Source organism: Palaemon carinicauda, chromosome 14 (assembly GCF_036898095.1).
Source record: "Palaemon carinicauda isolate YSFRI2023 chromosome 14, ASM3689809v2, whole genome shotgun sequence".
Lineage (NCBI taxonomy): Eukaryota > Metazoa > Arthropoda > Malacostraca > Decapoda > Palaemonidae > Palaemon > Palaemon carinicauda.
The window spans coordinates 39,098,946-39,119,855 of NC_090738.1; the positions used below are offsets into that span (position 1 = coordinate 39,098,946).

The window sequence follows — 20,910 nt, forward strand, 5'->3', positions numbered from 1 at the left end:
CCGAGTTGAGAGTTAAGTCGGCTCCTCCATTCACGGTTACAGGTCTGGATTTTGCTGGTCCTTTATTTTGTATTGATTTTCCATCCAAGAAATTGTATATACTTCTTTTTACCTGTGCTGTCATTCGAGCTGTTCATTTAGAGCTCACCGAGTCTCTTTCGGTTGTTGATTGTAATTTGGCCATTAGACGGTTTGTAGCTAGACGGGGTGTTCCAACAGTGTTCTACTCTGACTATGCTAGAACCTTTGTGAGTGTCTCCAACCTGTTAAGAGAACATTATGGCTCGTTGACGCCCCAATGGAAGTTTATTGTACCTAATGCTCCTTGGTGGGGAGGCTGGTGGGAACGCCTCATTAGATCTGTGAAAGTTGCACTGAGGAAAACATTGGGCACTAATTCTTTGTCCAAGAGTGAATTAGAGACTACACTTCATGAGGTGGAAGCTTGTATTAATTCTAGACCCTTGACATTTGTAGGTGAGGAACCTGATATCGCAAATCCTCTTACCCCTTCCCATTTCCTAATTGGCCGTTCTGCAGGTTTTCAGTTAGAGTTAGTAGATGATCCAGACTGTGGTGTATCCTCAAAGGATTTGTGTGTAAGAGAAGCTGTGCGTCTGGGTCAGTTAGACAAATTTTGGAGAATATGGCAGACTGAGTATCTTAGAAACCTGCCTTGTATGGTGAAGGGGTTCAAGCCAAATTGTAACCTTAAAGAGGGTTCTGTTGTACTAGTAAAGGATGAACGGGTGCCAAGGTTAAGGTGGCCTCTTGGAGTTATTACTAAGTTGTATCCTGGAAAAGATGGGGTTGTTAGAAGTGTTGAGGTTAAAACCAAACGTGGATTTATATCCAGACCTGTGCAAAATTTGTATAATCTAGAAATAACAGATTTGAAGGGTGAAATGGGTAGTAATTCCCAGGAGGAGAGACTTGAGAATCTTAGACAGGAGCCTGTAGAATCACCCTTAGTGTCTAATGTTGGTAAGTCCCGAAAGGGAAGACCTATTAAGGTTCCTATTAAACTTGACTTGTAGATTAAGGTAATAAGATAGCCTTGGAAGGCTCTGATGATGATAGGAGTGTTGAGACACTCCTATGGTGGGGAGGATGTTAAATGTTGGTTTGTTTGTCCTATGAAAACGCACCCAACGTTCGTTTACGCTGGTAAGTGTAGTGTTTGTCCAATGAGAACGCACCCAGGTTTGTTGACATTATCGAAATAGTTGATTTATTGAAAAATATGTTTATTTGAAAGGTTGATATGTTATTATGATTGGGTCATTACAATTATAAAGAGTAATCCATGTGAATTGTGATTATATTGTGAAAACTGTATTAATTTCCCGAGTGGATGGGAGCCGGGACTTCCCCTCTCCCGTTTTCGTCACATATTTGTATTTTTTTTACCTTTGGGGAAGCTTTAAAGAGAATAAAAGTGAGAAATTTATGATTTGCTGGTTAAATGGATTTGTCTTGTCTGTATCACAATGTTATCTATTTTTTTTATGTGAAGTTTTCTACAAAAAGGAACCATGGGACCTGCGTGCTCCCCCAAGCTTTTGTTTGAATCTGTAGTAGAGAGTAGAGAGGAATAAACTAGAAAACGAGAAGGTCGTTTCCTTTCTCCCGTAGTTTATTTTTGAGTGTTACGAGAAAATTGAGGAGGCTATGCCTCAAACTGAGGGGCTTATGGCCCAAATACAACAAATAGCTTTTGCATAAGACACTTTTGGAGATTCTGACCTAGAAAAGAAAAATGAAAAAAGGCATAAATCTAATTGCATTTCAAAAAACTAGTTATGCTGGCATAAACACAAATATTAAGGTAAAGTACTATAATACTGTAGTAGACTTGTAAGTTTTACTCTATTTTTTTTTTTTTTTTTTTTTGAAAAATCAACAATTTTATTGCATTTTGAAGCTAATACAACTGATTATTCACTATTCAAAGATAGAAAAAGGGCCAATATAAGCCAGATACTCGCAATAAATTTTGAGTACTGTAATGAAAGAACTGAATCCCAAATGGATGGGGAAAGTTCAACAAAAGGCAAAATATTATGAGATTGCCAAATGATAAACCATAAAAAGAATAAAGGATGAAAAGTCAGTGCCAAAAAAGAATATCTCAGAGCCAACAATTAAAAAGTTTAACAGATGAGAGAATAGCTAGACTAGTTCATTAAGGATAAGGAAACTAAAGATGTGACATAAGAGATTGTACAGTATTGGAATTATGAAATTGGGCCACAAGGCAGACTCGGCACAGGATCCTTGAAGGTCATTCAGGGCCAATATGTAACTAACGAAAACCCCACATTACAGTATAAAGTACCCCACATTACAGTATAAAGTAAATGTTAACAAGATGTAAGAAAGGAAGCAGGAAAAGATATATACTTGACTAAAAAGAGAGTTATTTTGAAGGTTTTATAGTTTATATTTGAAAGCTTAATTTTAATGTTGTTCTTAATCTTCTCTTGTAGTTTATTTCCTTTCCTCATGGCTATTTTCCTTGTTGGACCCCTTAGGCTTAGGCTTATAGCATCCTGTTTTCCAACTAGGGTTATAGCTGAGCAAGTAGTAGTAATAATAATAATAGGGGTCAAATGTAAATTGTAGCAACTGCTTGGGGTGCATTGACATAACTACCCCCTTAAGAGGGCCTGAATGAAGGGCCTCAAAATAGTTACCTAATAACCATGTGAAGTTTCTCACACATAATTGGCACATAAAATTGAAGTGGCTATCCTGGAGGGTATTTAGCCTTGCATGGTGTATCGGCTCCTCCATGTTGACCAGTTTTTCCGACTTTTTACTATAGTCTATGGGTATCATCAATCACTTTGTTTATAATTCTGTACGTATTGTTTTTGTTATTTCTTGTTAATCTAGTTTTTAAGTATGCTGTCTCTTTTTTATTTCTATTAATTCTTATGCTGTCTGGAGACATTGAGCGAAATCCGGGACCAGTACGTCCTAGATTTCGTCAATGTCGTCTTCTGTATTGCAATATTCGTGGTCTTCATGCAAATATCCAAGACCTTACAGTTGCGTCCAGACAGTATGATATTCTTTTGTGCTCAGAAACTTTGGTTTCTAATATGAGGCACTCATCTGAGCTCCTTATAACTGGTTTTAAGAAGCCAATAATGTTGAAACGTGATGCCATCCCTAGGGCCAGGGGAATGGCGGTGTATATTAGGACCGAGTACCCTGCTTCTCATAAGTCCTGCTATCAATGTGGATGTCATGAGATTCAGGTAATAAAAGTTTGTGGCAGGCATAACAACTTTTATTTGTGTTCGATCTACCGGAATCCAGACATAGATGATTCTATCTTCGATTGTCTTCTTACCATTATGGCTAAGATACAAGAAGATGATAGAAAGGCTTCTTTTGTCTTTGTTGGTGATTTTAATGCTCACCATAGGGAGTGGTTAAGTTCTATCTCTCCTACCGATCGCCATGGCTTAAGAGCTTTAGACTTTGCCTCTGAATCAGGCTGTGAGCAAATCATAAATGAAGCTACTCACAGGTCTGGTAATTGCTTGGACCTCGTATACACTGACTCCCCTGGCGTTATAACTAGTAAGGTTGGTTCTCCAGTCGGGACATCTGATCATGCCTTGATTTCATTATTAGTGAAGACTGAGCAGCCTGTCCCTGATATATCATATTCTTGTAAAATTTATATGAAATCCCAAGCAGACTGGAATGGGATTTTACATGATCTTTTGTGCTTGAATTGGTCACAATTATATAATAGTGTAGATCCTGTTGTCCCTTTGAATGAGAATCTAGTCAACATAATTGATAGGCGTATCCCTTCTCTTGTGCTAAGGTACCGAGTGAAGGACAAACCGTGGTTCAATGATGATTGTAGACGTGCTTATTTGGAGAAACAGGAGGCCTATCATCTTTGGAAGGGTAACAGATCAGATTTGACCTGGAACAACTATACTCAGCTTCGAGCTTTTGCTCAGAGAGTTTATGCCTCAACTGAAAAGGAGTACAATTTAACCATAAAAGAAACACTTTCTGGTACAACTCAGGAACATAAATGGTGGTCTACCCTTAAATCTGCACTCTTTGGTGGATGTAACAGTTCCTCCTTTACTTAAACCAGATGGCTCAGTCACTCACTGTCCAAAGGAAAAGGCAACCCTTTTGGCTGATGTTTTTGACAGTAAACAGAGTAATGAAAAACTTGAACTTCCTCATTGCTGTTTTCCTGAGGCTAAACTAACTAGTTTAGCTTTTCGATCTCGTGAGATTAAAGCTCTTTTGATGGACCTTGACGCTTATGGAGGTGTAGACCCAAATGGTATTTTTCCTTTGTTTTTTATAAAGACAGCAGATTTCTTAGCTCCAAAGTTATCTGTTATTTTGCGCAAGTTAGCAAGAAGAGGAGCTTTTAGCACTAGTTGGAGAATTGGTAATGTTACTCCTCTATGTAAATGTGTTTGTGGTAGCTCAAGTCCCACTGATTACCGCCCAATTTCCATAACTCCTATATTATCTAAAGTTTTTGAACGTCTTCTGGCAAAACGTCTTAATAGGTTTGCTGAAGGTAATCATCTACTCCCTAGTTTGCAATTTGGTTTTCGTAAAGGCCTTGGAGCATGTGATGCCCTTCTTACAATCTCCAATGCTGTACAGAAATCCCTTGATTGTTGTCGGGAAGTTTGTATGATTGGCCTTGATTTTAGTGCTGCCTTTGACCGTGTTAATCATGAGGCCCTTGTTTTCAAACTGAAACAGTTGGGAGTGGGTGGGTCGTTTCTTAGCATTATTATTGATTTTTTAAGTAATAGATCTCAAAGAGTTGTTGTTGATGGGCACCATAGTGATTATAGGAATGTGATATCCGGTGTTTCACAGGGTAGTGTTCTTGGCCCATTATTTTTCATACTATATACACATGACATGTGGTTTGGCCTAGAAAACAAGCTTGTTGCATATGCAGATGATGCTACTCTCTTTGCATCAATTCCATCCCCTGAATGTAGATCTAGGGTTGGTGAATCCCTTAATAGAGATTTAGCTAGAATTAGTGCATGGTGCAAATTATGGGGTATGAAGTTGAATCCTAACAAAACTCAAAGTATGATTGTAAGTAGGTCAAGGACGGTGGCTCCTCAACATCCGGATCTCAGTATTGATAATGTTTCTTTAAATATGTATGACTCTTTCAAAATTTTAGGTGTGATTCTCGACAGTAAATTTACTTTTGAGAAACATATAAGGTCTGTGTCTTCTTCAATTGCACAAAAAATAGGCTTATTGAGAAAGTCTTTCAAGATTTTCGGTGATCAATCTATTCTGAAGAAGTGTTTTAATTCTTTCATTCTACCTTGTTTTGAGTATTGTTCTCCTGTCTGGTCTTCAGCTGCTGATTCTCATCTTAATTTGTTGGACAGAAACTTACGGTCTATTAAATTTCTTATTCCTGATCTAGATATTAATCTCTGGCACCGTCGTTCAATTAGTTCATTATGCATGTTGCATAAGATTTTTCATAACTCTGACCATCCTTTACATTCAGATCTCCATGGACAATTCTATCCTGTTCGTAATACTAGGCAGGCAGTTAATTCTAATAGCCAGGCCTTCTCCATCACGAGGCTCAATACTACGCAGTACTCTAGAAGTTTTATTCCAGCTGTTACCAAGATGTGGAATGATCTTCCTAATCGGGTGGTTGAATCAGTAGAACTTTAAAAGTTCAAAGTTGGAGCAAATGCTTTTTTGTTGACCAGGCGGACATGAGTCTTTTATAGTTTATTTATGACATTTGTTTTTGATGTTGTTAATAGTTTATATATGACATGTCTGTTTTGACGTTGTTACTGTTTTTAGAATGATTTATTGTTAATTTGTTCTCTTCATTTATTTATTTCCTTATTTCCTTTCCTCACTGGGCTATTTTTCCCTGTTGGAGCCCCTGGGCTTATAGCATCTTGCTTTTCCAACTAGGGTTGTAGCTTGGATAGTAATAATAATAATACAAAATCAAGGAAGTATTCCAGGCCATAGTGATGACAGGGTAAAGCTACCACTAGTAGTTTCTATAAGAAATTACCAATCACAAAGAAAATGATTAAATACAGTACAATACTATTTACAAGACTACAAATCAAGTATAAAGATTGGGAGGGAAGCGATTCAAGTCTCAAGGTGGTAATTGGCAGTAGTACCTAATTTCAGTCGCCCATTTCCAAGACATTGGTTATTTTCTATGTAGGACTAAGCCCTTTTCTTGGGCATCACTAAGATATGATAACTTGATTTGAAGAAAATTAGTATGTGAATGAAATACTTAACCCACTGTAAAATGTTGAAGGATCTAGAACAAGAAAGGATAAGTTTCCTAAATTTCCCAGCTCTTCAATTCTCAAGATTAAAAAGGAAAATATGACAAATTCGGAGATAATTTGTATTTTTCCTAACTATACAAACCTTAGCTATTTACATTGGGTTTACCTTTCGGCGTAGCTGAAATGACGAGCCAATAGTTTTAAACGAGGGTTAACTACCCCCGGGCTAGTTAGCGGGGGTAGGGGAAGGCATAGCTTGCAACCCCTTCCCCCCCACGCACCGGTGATTTGCTTCACTTCACTTAGAGGTAGGACTTGACCTGGGGGCCAGGGCTGGCGGGCAAATATGTGTAAATAGCTAAGGTTTGTATGGTTAGGAAAAATACAAATTATCTCCGAATTTGTCATTTGTTCCGTTACCGAAATACAAACCACGCTATTTACATTGGGTGACTTACCCCTTAGGAAGGGTGGAAAGTCCCCAGCCTTACTGACTTCGGCTTTGCCCGGGGACTCCGCCCCTCAGTGAGTAGCACTTGAGAGAGGGAGCCCCTGCACCTCACAAGTTCCTTGCTTCGCTAGGAACGAGTGGCCTACATAAGTTGTGTGTGGAGGAAAGTGTGACTCGTCCTATGAAGGTGACCTTGAGACCTTTCGATAGGAATCTAGGATAGGACGTTCCCAATACCACCTCGTCAGGGTATGAGGGACGCAACAGTATTAAGCTTAATACTAGGAGCACAAGGAAGCATGGGTTACCTGCAGAGGTCGAGGTCAGCTATGCGAAGACCAGGATGCTGCTTCCCCAAGAGAGGGGAGAATGAAGAAAGAAGTAAGGGTCAGACATACTCTTTCATTCACACAGACTAAAACCGGGTAACAACGCCCTCAACCTACTGCTACTTGTCCATAAAGGAGCCTGAGATTAGACCAGCTGTTGTGCAGCCACCACAGGGCCGATAGAAAACGTATCGAGGCTCCTGTGGGTTAAGTCCTGCAGGTAGTGGGCTGTGAAGGTCGTCTGACGCTTCCAGACCCCAGCTTGAAGCACCTGCGTCAAAGAGAAGTTTCTCTTGAAGGCCAGGGACGTAGCAACACCCCTGACATCGTGTGCCCTAGGGCGACGTGACGGAGGAGGGTCTGGATTCAAGGCGTGGTGGATAAACCTTCGAATCCAAGCCGAGATGGTGTTCCTGGTGACCCTCCTCTTCGTCCTGCCTGTGCTTACAAACAATGCACGCACTTGAGGACGGACTGCAGCTGTTCTCTTCAAGTAGTACCTCAGACACCTCACTGGACATAGTAGCAGCTGGTCTGGGTCGCTTGTTACAGAGCGGAGACTCGCGATCCTGAAAGAGTCGAACCGAGGATCCGGCACCCCAGGATTCTGAGTCTTGGCAACAAACACAGGGACGAACCTGAACGTTACCTCCCCCCATCCCCTTGAATGAGCGCTGTCGTACGAGAGACCATGAAGTTCACTAACCCGCTTGGCCGAGGCCAAAGCGAGCAGGAAAGCCGTCTTCCAAGACAGGTGGCGATCGGAGGCCTGGCGTAATGGTTCGAAGGGAGGTCTCTTAAGAGCACTGAGGACCCGAGCCACGTTCCAAGGAGGAGGTCTCACTTCCGACTGGGGGCAGGTAAGCTCATAGCTACGTATCAGTAGAGAGAGTTCTAGCGAGGAAGAAATGTCCACGCCTTTCAGCCTGAAAGCCAAGCTTAAGGCTGAGCGATAGCCTTTCACTGCCGAGACAGAAAGGTGCATTTCCTCCCGCATATATACGAGGAACTCCGCTATTGCTGGAATAGTGGCATCGAGTGGAGAGATACCCCTCCCACGACACCAACCACAAAAGACTCTCCACTTCGCCTGGTAGACTCCCTCAGAGGACTTTCGCAGGTGCCGGGACATTCTCTCCGCAACCTGTTGCGAAAAGCCTCTCTCCATGAGGAGACGCTGGACAGTCTCCAGGCGTGAAGCCGAAGTGAGGCCACGGCCTTGTGAGGGATGTTGGAGTGGGGTTGTCTGAGAAGCTCGTGTCGTGGAGGAAGTTCTCTCGGGAGCTCCGTCAGGAGCTGCAGAAGGTCCGGGAACCATTCCGCGTGATGCCATAGCGGAGCTACCAGAGTCATCAAACAGTTGACCGATAGTCTGGTCCTGTTGAATGAATGAATGATTTAAAGTTTTCAGGCATCCTGACATCTAAGGTCATTGACGCCGGTAACATTTAATTTATGTATACAAAAATAAAAAATGAAATAAAATAAAAAATTAAAGAGTATTCAATTAAAATCATAGAAATTGAATGTCATAAAAGTTAAATATTTTTCAGAAGACCTGCTTCTGAAAGAAATCTAAAAATGCCACTTGCATGGTAGGACACATCATTTCCAAGAATCTCGGCAAGGATGAACCTGCCACCCTCACTTTGAGCCTCAAACAAATATCTATTCCGCAAGTTGTTATAATTGGGGCATTCGGTCAACAAATGCCTTACTGTTAGAGGTACTAAACAGTCGTCACAATACGGTTGGTGTTGGCCCTTCAGCAGAAACTCATGTGTCAACCGAGTGTGACCAATACGGAGACGACAAAGAGACGTCTCCCATTTTCGGGGCATCGTATTATACCTCCAAGGAGATATGTCATTTGTTACTTCCCTCATTTTATTGCCATCTTGACTATCCCATTGCTGTTGCCATTTATTGCAAACCAATTTCTTGATGTCAGGTAAGAAATCATTACAGGGAATGGGATACCTTCTTGGCAGCAACTCGGATGCAGCCTCCTTAGCCAGTGAATCTGCCTTCTCATTCCCAGACACACCTACATGTGCTGGAACCCAACAAAATTGAACTGTTATACCTCTCCGTCCAATAAGGAAAAGCCATTCTAAAATCTTTAAAACTAGAGGGTTATTAGAATTAAAAACTTCCATAGCTTGAAGGACACTCCTTGCATAACTAAAAATTGTAAAATTACCCTCCTTCTCCAACGCTATTTTCTCAATAGCGGTTAATATGCCATACAGTTCGGCAGTAAATATGGAAGCGGTCAGAGGAAGTGCACCTCTACAATTAAAACCATTACTATGTACTCCAAATCCAACGCCAGCATCAGATTTGGAGCCATCAGTATAGATAAAAGTTGATCCTCTATGTTCTTTAACATGTTCATTAAAAAGAGACCTGGCTTCTAGGTCTGACATATTCTTCTTATCTCCAATAAAATATTTACAAAGATATCTCTGGTAACTTCCATGGAGGCGTTGATGATACCTTGAATGGAAGTACCTTATTTGTAATTATATCCAGACTATTTAATAGTCGTTTCACCCGAAAGCCATAAGGTTGAGGAGATTTTGGGTGCAACTCAAAGTATGATGCGTGTCTTACAAGGCTTGCAGTCTGAAAGGCTAGAGAGTTAGGGAGTCTCTGCAATCTAAACCAATACCGAAGAATGGAAGACATTCGGTAAAGGTCTAGAGGTAGCTCTCCAGCATCAACAAGGAGACTTGGGATAGGCGAGGTTTTAAAAGCTCCAGTAGACAATCTAATACCTGCATGATGTATCGAGTCTAATATTTTTAACCGGCTTGGGGTGGCTGAAGAATATACCTCACAACCATAACTAATTTTGGAAAAAATCAAGGCCTTGTATAATTTTAAAATAGTATTGCGGTCTGCCCCCCATGATGTATGGGACAATACTTTTAAGATATTCAGAGCTTCAACACATTTAGCTTTTAGCGCTTTTAGGTGAGAAACCCATGTAAGTCTACAGTCAAATATCAAACCTAAAAATTTGGTTTCCGATACACATGGTATCCGTTGACCTTTAATGTATATATCCGGGTCTGGATGTACTCCCCGGATACGAAAAAAATGGACAATGGTAGTTTTACTTGTCGAGAACTTAAATCCATTATGTCAGCCCACTGGATAATTTTATCAATAGAGAGTTGGATTTTTCTCTCAACCATTGCCATTCTAGTGCCAGCAAATGATATTGAGAGATCATCCACAAATAATGTTGAGAGAACATCCTGGGGAATGGCTGAGGATATCCCATTAATTGCTAGTGCAAAAAGGGTTACACTCAGCACACTACCATGAGGAACTCCTCCTTCCTGGCACTTACTCTCTGATAGAGTTTCCCCCACTCTCACTTGAAAAACTCTACGTGAAAGAAATGCCTGAATAAATAGTGGCAGCTCTCCTCTCAATCCCAATTCATGAATGGTTTTAAGAATACCATATCTCCATGTGGTATCATATGCCTTTTCAAGGTCAAAAAATACTGTAACATGGTGCTGTTTGGAAGCAAAGGCTTCACAAATAGAAGACTCAAGTCGTATCAACACATCAGTCGTTGAGTGCATTTTTCGGAATCCACATTGAATCGGTGATAAAATACCTTTCTTTTCAAGGTACCATATCAGCCTTGCATTGACCATCTTCTCCATGATTTTACATAAACAAGATGTCAATGCAATAGGACGATAGTTTGCTGCTAAAAACTTGTCTTTACCGGGTTTTAAAAAGGCTAAAATAATGGCTAGTTCCCAAACACTTGGGTAACTATGATCATGCCATATTCTATTAATAATGCTTAAAATAAATAGCTTTGTATTAAAATGTACATGTTTAATCATTGCATATGGAATTCCATCGGGTCCAGGGGCTGTATCGTTGCAATGAGCAAGTGCGGAATCAATTTCTCTTTCAGTGAAAGGAGAATTATACGACTCTTCCCTTCTTGTTGCAAAATTTAAAATTTTCTTTTCTTCAGTGCTCCTATACTGGTGACCAGGGGCTCCTCCACACTTGCTGGATACATTTGAAAAATGATTAGCCAGGGCATTGCTAACTTCATTTGCTTCAGTTACATACTGGCCATTCACCTTCAACACTGGTGGTGGGTTGGGGGTGAATTTGCCAGCTATCTTTTTTACTTTCCTCCACACAGAAGATGGTGGTGGTCTACTGTTAATGGAGGAAACAAAAGACATCCATGACTGGCGCCTTGCTTCTTTCATGGCACGACGGAACTGTGCTCTACATTTCTTGTACATAATTAAATTCTCATCAGTTCTGCGTCTACGCAATCGTGTTAGAGATCTTCTTGTGGCTCTGTGGATTGAATTGAATTGAATATGGGATTTAGGCATTAAGCCAAGCACTGGGGCATCAAAGGCCATTCAGCGCTATATAACTAAAATCATTCAATCATATCTGTACACTCACAACATTTAGTATCATTTTAACCTTTAATACAAATCGTAACACTTTCATACAATAAAATCTAGATGTGAAATAAATAGGGATTAAAAGGGTAAAATAAATAAATAAATTAATAAAATCAATTATAGCTCGTAATATAACCCAATACTTTGTATAAATTTTCTCAAGTTCAGGGTATTACAGTTTTCCCCCAGTATATCTCTTAACGGTTTGTCCTGGAGTAAATGTGTCCTCCTCTGGAGATTAAAAACAGGACAATCGACTAAAATATGTTTAACATCCATTGTCACTTGACAGGTATTACAAAGAGGGGCCTGTCTCCCTTCCCCACTCTTCATTAAATAATTGTGCGTTGCATGTGTATGGCCAATACGCAGCCTAGTTAAAATAATGGTATCCCTTCTACTTGTAGAATTACAAGATGACCATTTATCCACCAATGGGTGGATTTGTTTCAATTTTGTATTGGTGGTCCGTTCAGACCATCGAGCTTGCCACTTATTTTTACAGTAAAGATGAATCTCACTTCTAAGATCTTTGTAAGGAATACTCAAGGGGGATGGATTACTTAGCCCTGAAGCTTCCTTTGCTGCCTTATCTACTTGTTCATTCCCATCCACCCCAACATGGGCAGGGACCCAACAGAAGTGAACACTGATACTCTTCCTAGACTGCAGAAGTACTAACCAGTCCTGCACCTCTTGTACTAGATGATGGCCTGGCATAATTTGTTTTAATGAGAGTAAAACACTATTGGAATCCGTAAAAATTGTATAAAAACTATTTTGGTTGCCATTTTTAAAAATATGTTGGACTGCGAGAATTATTGCGTACAGCTCAGCAGTAAAAATTGAACAAGAGGATGGGAGTTTCCTTCTAATAACAATATCCCCCACCACAGCTGCACTTCCAACTCCTGCAGCCGATTTGGACCCATCTGTAAAAACATGTTTCCCATGATGTTGAGCAGCATGATTTAAAAACTCACTTTTCATTACCCTACTAGGTAAGGTATTTTTCCCTCCTGCCGTAAAACATACTTTAACAGGTGGATTACACCAAGGAGGAGACTTGGGATATCCTACCTCTGCTATCTGTGCTGTTAACAAGCCTACTTCTCTAGCATCATTTTTCAGCTGTACTTCCAAAGGCTTAGGCACTCTAGATCTGTTAGGAGCCCGATCTAAAGGCGCCCTAACATATTTACAGTTAGGATTGTTTCTCACAGCAAGGGACCTAGCTAAAAACCTCAAACTCAACTCCTCTCTGCGAATGGAAAGGGGAGGTATGCCAGAATCAACATAGAGACTGTCAATGGGAGATGTTCTGTAAGCACCTGTGCAGATGCGAAGCCCAGCATTGTGAACAATATCAAGTTTTCCAAGTAAAGTCTTTGTAGCTGACCCATATATTTGGCATGCATAGTCTAACTTGCTCAGACACAAAGATGTATAAATTCTAAGCAAAGTTGTTCTATCAGCACCCCAATCAAAATGCGATATCACTTCCAGAATGTTCAGTGACTTCTTAACCCTGATAGATAGGTCATTTATATGGGGACCAAATGTCATTTTCTTGTCGAAAATGACTCCAAGAAACTCGACACTATCCTCATATGGCAAAATACAATCATTTAAGAAAAGGGTGGGGATCTCTTCCCTTTTACGAGTACGAGTAAAGCGAATGGCTTTGGTCTTCTGAGGAGAAAACATGAATCCGCGAGAATTTGCCCATGCGGAAGCAGCATTTATTGCAATTTGAAGATTTTGGCATGCTTGTAGTGCAGATGATCCACTACAATAAATTGCAAAGTCATCGACAAATAGTGATCCTTGTATGCCAGGAGGTATGTGACTAATGAGACTATTAATTGCAACAGCAAACAAGGTCACACTCAATACGCTGCCTTGGGGGACACCTTCTTCTTGCATGTAGGATGAAGATAGTTCTGACCCTACTCTCACTTTAATGGAGCGGTTTGATAAAAATTCTTCAATAAAAGAGAACATATGTCCTCCTATACCCCACGAGGCCAATTGCTTTAAAATACCACCCCTCCAGGTGGTGTCATATGCCTTTTCGAGGTCAAAAAAGACACCCACCACCTGGTTTTGGTTAGAAAAAGCATTTGAAATTTCCCTTGATAACATCAGCAAAGGGTCCAGAGTACTTCGGTTCTTCCTAAAACCAAACTGTCTGTTAGATAAAAGATTTTTTGATTCTAGATACCACACAAGTCTGTTGTTGATCATTCTCTCAAATAGTTTGCATATGCAACTGGTCAAGGATATGGGCCTATAACTAGATGGCAGTTCTGGGTCTTTACCAGACTTGTGGCCTGGAATTACAATTGAAGTATGCCAGGAATCAGGAGATGTATGGGAAGCCCATAGACCATTAAAGGTTTCTAATAAAAATTCCTTGGTATCCACTGGAAGATGTGATATCATTTCATACCGGATGCCATCCTCACCTGGGGCAGTTAAAGAAGAGCTGGAGATAGCATTTTGCATCTCCTCCATACTAAAAGGCAGGTTAAAAGCTTCAGTATTTGAAGAAGCAGGAGGAACAACAGATGTTGATGCTCTAATTTGTTGAAATGCTGGGGAATAGTTGTCAGCACTTGATACATGAGCAAAGTGCTTAGCAAGAACCTCTGCTACATCTTTGGGGTCAGATATATATCTATTATTTTCCCTTAATATTGGTAGAGGCTTAGGGACGAATTTACCTTGAAGTTTTCTAATCTTGTCCCATATTTCCTTTGAAGGAGTTTTGGTATTAATATTAGATATATATTTCTTCCAAGATGCTCTCTTTGCTTTTTTAAAAATTCTTTTTTGTTTGGCACAGGCTCTGAGATATGCTATTCTATCTGCTAAATAGTTTGTCCTCAAGTATCTTCTGAAGCAAGTTCGGGTCACTTTTCTTGCGTTGGCACATTCTTTACTCCACCAAGGAACTACAGAGCGATGAGGTAAACCGCATGTTTTAGGTATAAACTTGCTAGCATTATCATCAATAATATTTTCAAGATGTTGATAGGCATGCACTGGAGATGTAAATTCATCATATTCTTTATCAGTGTGTGAACAGTTTTCATAAGCTGCCCAGTCTGCCTCATCTATCTTCCATTTTGGTGGACACTGAGAAGGAAGATTATGGACATAATTTAACATTATTGGCCAATGGTCACTGCCATGTAGGTGTTCATTTACTGACCAAAGGTAGTCCAATCGAATGGATGAGGAACAGATTGACAAATCAATGGCTGATGTAGAGTTGTGGAATACATCATACCTAGTTGGAGAACCATCATTCATTAGTATTACATCATTGTTGTCGATTAATTCTTCAACAAGATTACCCCATCTATCGCACACATTTCCACCCCATAAAGTATGCTTTGCATTAAAATCACCCATTAAAATAAAAGGGGCAGGAAGCTGATTGATCAAGTCTTGGAGGTCAGAAAGTCTAAGCCTTCTTGGATTACCAGCATGATCTAAGAGGAAAAGTTCTAAGGATGGTTCAATATATAGCGAGCATAAAGTAATTTTTTTCCCGATATGAGTTCTAACTGCACATGCCTGTAGTGGTGTATTGAGTGGGATTGTTTCAAATTTTACAGATTTGTGAATAATAAAACCTGTACCACCTTGAGCTCTTGCAGCTTGCAAAGGAGGGGATCTACAAAAATGATAATTGAGTCCAGGATTAAATGGTTTGTCACTGATCTTGGTTTCCTGTAGGCAAATTACCTTCGTGTCTGAGTCCCTGGTTAAAGTTTTTATTTGCTCAATGCTAGTACTTAGACCTCTGCAATTCCACTGGATGATAGACATTATCTTTTGTTATTATTTTTCTTTGTCTCATTTGTCTTTTGGGACTTTTCAGATGAAGCCATGTAAGGCCTGGAGATGGAAGGCTTTACTAGGCCACCACTCTTCTTTTCTTTCTTTCTAGGATCTTTATAAGAGTCAACCTTAGGATCATGAGCAGTAGGGCACTTACCTGACTTAGATGAAGGTGAGGATGATGGGGACCTTTTCCTCTTTGGAAGATCTTGTTTTCCAATCTCCATCAAATCAGGTAGAGATTCTGCCTGAGACAATACATTTAAGGTGGTGGAAGCCACATTGGCTTCCTTGGAGGATTGTGCTAGAACTTCAACAGTTCGAGCACTTAACCCAGAAGGCTGGGCTACTACCTCTAGGGGAGATGCTCCTATCGGTGACAATACTTTTGGTGTGTTGGACACCATATTGACCTCTTTGGAGGTTTGTGCTCTGGCTTTTATAGCCTGAGCACTTGACCCAGATGGCTGGGCTACTACCACTAAGGGAGATGCACCTGACGGGCCAGGTGCTGCCACTGGTCCCCCTGTGGTAGTAAGGGGTAGTGGATTATAATCTTTTGTTGGCATCTTAACCGCGCGAGCAAAATTAAGTTGCCGATTGAGTAAATGCTTTGCATAACCTACACTTATATGTTCAGCATTTGCTTTCAAGATTGCAGCTTCTTCATTCTTGTATTCTCTACATCTTTTATCATTTGGTTTATGATTATCTTTACAGTTTGCACAGGTTGTATCTCTGTTGCATTGGCCATGTTCTAACAAAGAACAGTTAATACAGATCTTCGTATTATTGCAGTACCGGGAAGGGTGACCGTACTTGAAACAATTAAAGCATTGTAAAGGCCTAGGTTTATATTCTCGAACACGTACTCTTTCATTCTCAATAATTATATGATCTGGTATAACAGGGGTTTCAAATGTTAAAACTACCATGCTTGTTTGAGGAATCTTACTTACTTTCCAAACATTAGCAGGGCACATGTCCAGAATTTCTGGTTCTGAGAATTCATATAGATCTTTATCAAAAACTACTCCTTTACCATAGCTGAAGCTCATATGTGGTTTAATATCCTTAATAGGATCAATTTCTGCAATCTTCATGCCACAAAGCATGTGAGCTTGAGTATCTGATTTTGCATTAATCAAAACAGATTGCTTACCGTATCTACTAATATCCTTACTTTTAATTAAACCAACTTTTTTTTGTATAAATTTACTCATCTTATAATAGTTATAATTATCTATCTTTCCAGATGCAATTATCCATGTTGGGGGCTTGGGGGTTCTTACTTCTGGAAGTCTATGCTCTATTTCTTTTTCCATCCATTCTTCTGGTTTATATACCTCTAGGTGTCTTGGTGCTTTATCACATAAAGCCCCAGAAATCAAACAATTGTCAATTTTTATGCTCTCTAAATTTTTATTTGCTTCTAAAGCAATCTCAAAACTTGAAAATGATACCCAAGCTTCCCAAAAGCCTTTACTACCATTAAGCTCCATTAAAATTTCTTTGATTGCTCCAAATCTACAGAAGGCTTCATGAATTATGTCATAGCTACAACCAATTGGTATGTTTTTTAAGTGGAGAATTTTCAGATTTTTTGTTGGATCTGGTAATGAGCCAGAACCAGAGAGTAAAGTATTACGGTTATTACAAGCATCATTTTCCACCAGTGCCGATAAATTGTCTTTAACAACACTGGTCAAAAAAGTATTGTTGGAGGAATCCTTTTTATTGCCGAGGTTGTCAACAGAGCTTTCCCTATTTAAACAAGCAGAAGTCGTCAACGGTGTCTGGGGTTCGCCATTTGATCCAGGGGTACGGGGAATATTAAGTTTACTCATTAATTATTTTTCAGGGGGAGGGAAGGGGTCATAATAACAATGAAAAAAAAAACAATGGAAAAAAATATAGTTTAAGGGAGAGAAAAAATTAAGACTGTCTGAAATTCCAAAGAAGACACCGTTAGCCTTTCCTGGAATTAATTTCTCCACCAATGACACCTGTGAAAGCTGCTTACCAAATGTCCACTCCCTACCCTACCACAAAGGGATGGTACCACTATGATTAGAGTGGCTCAAGTGTATGCCAAACCCGCTTGATGGGACTGAGAGCATTTCATGAATACAATCATCCCCACTCTAATCATAGTGGCAGGCAAACCGGACAGAATGCCGAGAGTCCTATCTCTATAAAATCGCCAACCCCTGGAATCCGAAGGCCAAATTTCCTAAGAGATAGTTCCGCGTGCCAGTATGGGAATACTGACACTCCTAGGTGTCCAAACATTTTCGGGCAGTTGGCAAGACCACCACAGCTCCCACAATTGATTTTGAAATAAAAACCGATCATGGATACAATGTCCCCTCTAAAAAACCTGGACAGTGAAATGGGTAAAAGAGTTTTGACAGCAAGGTTGGAGACAGCTGATAATTATGAAGGAGGAATAAGCAATAAGAGGTAATAGAAAAAGAATGAGAGAAATTTAGAGTCAAACTGAGGAAAAGAAATTCCCCAGTTCGAGAGCCCTCTTGCCCGTCACAAGCCTTCAGCACGGGAATGATATGCCGTGCTGAAGCCCAATGACTTCATCAAGGCATTCTCTCGTTAAGAGGGGTGGCTCTGTGGAGTGCAGTTAGTTCTGAAGACCACCACGGGACTGGTCGTCGTTTGAATAACCCTGTTGTTTTGGGAATTGAATTGACTCCTGCTGTATGAAGAGTTCCATTCAGTAGGTCTATGGCATCATCAACACTTTCAAACTGTTCTGCTCTCCCTTCGATTTCACTTAGCTCGGAAAATTTAACCCAGTCTGCCTTGTCTAGATTCCAACGTGGCGATCTTTGCAAAGGCGGACCCTTGTTTGGTGTTTATAATGATTGGTGCATGATCACTAGTGTGCCAATCATCTAATGTCCTGCAATCAAAATCAAGAAGGCAGTTAGAGCTTGCAATTGAAAGGTCAATGCATGACAAAGTACCTGTCTGAACATGGAAGTGTGTGGGCTCTCCTGTATTAAGGAGTCCCACATCCTCATCCTCCACAATTGATGAGATAATATTGCCCCTTGTGTTGGCCAAAACATCACCCCATAAAGGATGTCTACCATTCATATCTCCCAGTAAGAGAAAAGGTTGAGGGAGTTGTTGAATGACCTCTGCTAAATCATCATATAAAATATTATCATTTGGAGGTAAGTACAGAGAGCATATTGTATATTTTCTCCCTATATCAATTTGTACAACAACTGCCTGCAGGGTTGTACGTATAGACATGGGTATTTGGGGAACATCTCGACGAATGTACACGAGACTTCCGCCATGGCTCCCTGCTTGTTGATTATATGGTGTTCTATAGCTAACATACTCTCGAGGACTAGGAGTGTTAGAATCAAGCATACTTTCCTGTAGACATACAATTATGGGGGAATGCTCATGAATTAGGAGCTTAAGTTCTTCATATTTCGCCCTCAAACCCTGACAGTTCCATTGCAAAATGGAGGAGAAAACTATGGATTATTTCTGGAAGACATCTTGGATGAGGTCTTCCCATTAGCAGTTTTTAATCTAACATCATTACCAGTAGGTTTCTTCAGAGGTGGTCTTGTTATGTTGGGTTTAACGTTGGTGTTTTTCTTTGTATTCTTTTTATCTATTTGTTGAGGTGGATGGTGGACCTCAACTTGAATTTCTGATTTATTCAGTCCATCTTCTGGTTCATTAGAAACATCAACAGACAAAACATCAAATTTATTTGATGTCATAACCTTAACGTTTCTAATGGAGGGTGGAGAGAGAGATGGAGGTCTCTCTCTTTTGCGATTAATAGATGGTGGGATTCGAGGTTTTTGCACCTTTCCCACAACAGGTGCATCAGGTAAGTTAGTCTTAAGTGGAACCTCCATCAGATCAGGCAAGGACATGGCCTGAGAGAGGTTTGTATTACTTTTTGTAATGGCGGCTGAAGGCTGTACAGCAATGGGCAATGACCTAGTGTTAATACACCGTGGTAAAGCCTCAGGAGGTGATATGGTTACCTCGTTATTTGACATTTTGTCAGATAGTATACTTTTTTTTGAGATATTGGCAGTGCTAGGTTGGTTTGATTTTAATGCCTTAGCATATGTATTTGATTTATTTAATAGTCTTTTGGCATGGGTCACACTTATGTGTTCTAAGTTTGATTTGTTGAGGGCAGCTTCCTCCAACTTATATAGCTCGCAGATCTTGTCTGTGGATTTGTGATTCGAGCTGCAATTTAAACACCTGGCTCCAAGTGCACACTCTCCATGGTAAGATTTGGAGCAAATACCACACATCTTCTCATTTTAGCAAACTTTGGATGGGTGCCCAAATTTAAAACAAATAAAGCATTGCAATGCTTGAAGGGTCTTACTTTAATCCTTTCGTTCTCGATAATAATATGAAAAGGTACATCAGCATCCTGGAACGTAAGGATTATCATTGATGTACCTGGGACTTTATGAACTTTCCAAACATTTAATGGACACATGGCCAGTATCTCCTCTGTAAAATCATATAGATCTCTGTTAAAAACTACGCCCCTTCCGTAGCTAAAATTTAGGTGGGGTTTGACATCTAACTTAATGTCATCATTACTTCTTTTCATATTGGACAATATTACCGACTGTGTACTGGATTTGGCATGGATAAGGAAACTATTTTTTCCGAAACGAGATATATCGCCTGGTGCAATAGTTCCTATTTTTTTCTGAATCAATTTGCATATTTTAAAATAATTCCCTGTAACCCCCTTTGATTCAGCTATAAGCCACATCGGTGGTTTTGGATTTCTCTGGGAGGGCATGACTAAATCTGCGTCTTTTTCCAACCAATCGGCAGGCCTGTACACATCTAAATCTTTTGGTACCTTATCGCAGAGAGCAGCCGCGACATTCAAGTTATCAATTTTAATATTATTCAAATTACTTATTGCACTAAATGCTTCGTCATAACTACTATAAGATATCCATGAATCCCAAGTTTCAGCTTCAAGTTTCATCCTTATTTCTTTTAAGCATCCATAGCATTCAAATGCTTTACATAGATCATCATAATTTGTTTCTATTGAAATTTGTGTAACATGGAGGATTCGAAGTTTCCTCGTGTTACCCAAATTACTCGATTTAGAAATATCAGTAGAATGGTCCTTTCCCGTTACGAGGTCATCAACAGAGCTATCCCTTATCACATTAGCAGAGGTCGTCAACAGTGCCGGGGGAGAGTCAGCGTATCCAGGGGATGGGGGTTCGTTCCTTAAAGAATCCATTATACTAAAGAGAGAAAAGAGTTAGTTTGATGTACCTGCTCGAGAATGTTAGGCTATCACACGTCGGAAAGGAAATTTGCACTCTCCACTATCAGCACAATGAGAGTATACTTCCCAGATGGTCCACTCCATACCCTACCCGAAGGATAGCATCAAAACAGATATAGAGGCACAGGTGTAAGCTGAACCCGCC

General features: G+C 40.1%; 2 protein-coding genes across 3 annotated transcripts in view; one reads left to right on the plus strand and one right to left on the minus strand.

The window, feature by feature from the left end:
- LOC137653528 (spermatogenesis-associated protein 20) overlaps positions 1–20,910 on the plus strand; it is a 186,066-nt gene that overhangs the window by 108,168 nt on the left and 56,988 nt on the right. The gene's annotated exons all lie outside the window — the stretch shown is intronic.
- LOC137653825 (glycine receptor subunit alpha-1-like) overlaps positions 1,115–20,910 on the minus strand; it is a 44,516-nt gene continuing 24,720 nt past the window's right edge. The window contains exon 5 of the mRNA XM_068387476.1: positions 1,115–1,746. Coding sequence (XP_068243577.1) covers positions 1,677–1,746 — 70 coding nt within the window. The 3' untranslated portion in view covers positions 1,115–1,676. The remainder of the gene's footprint in view (positions 1,747–20,910) is intronic.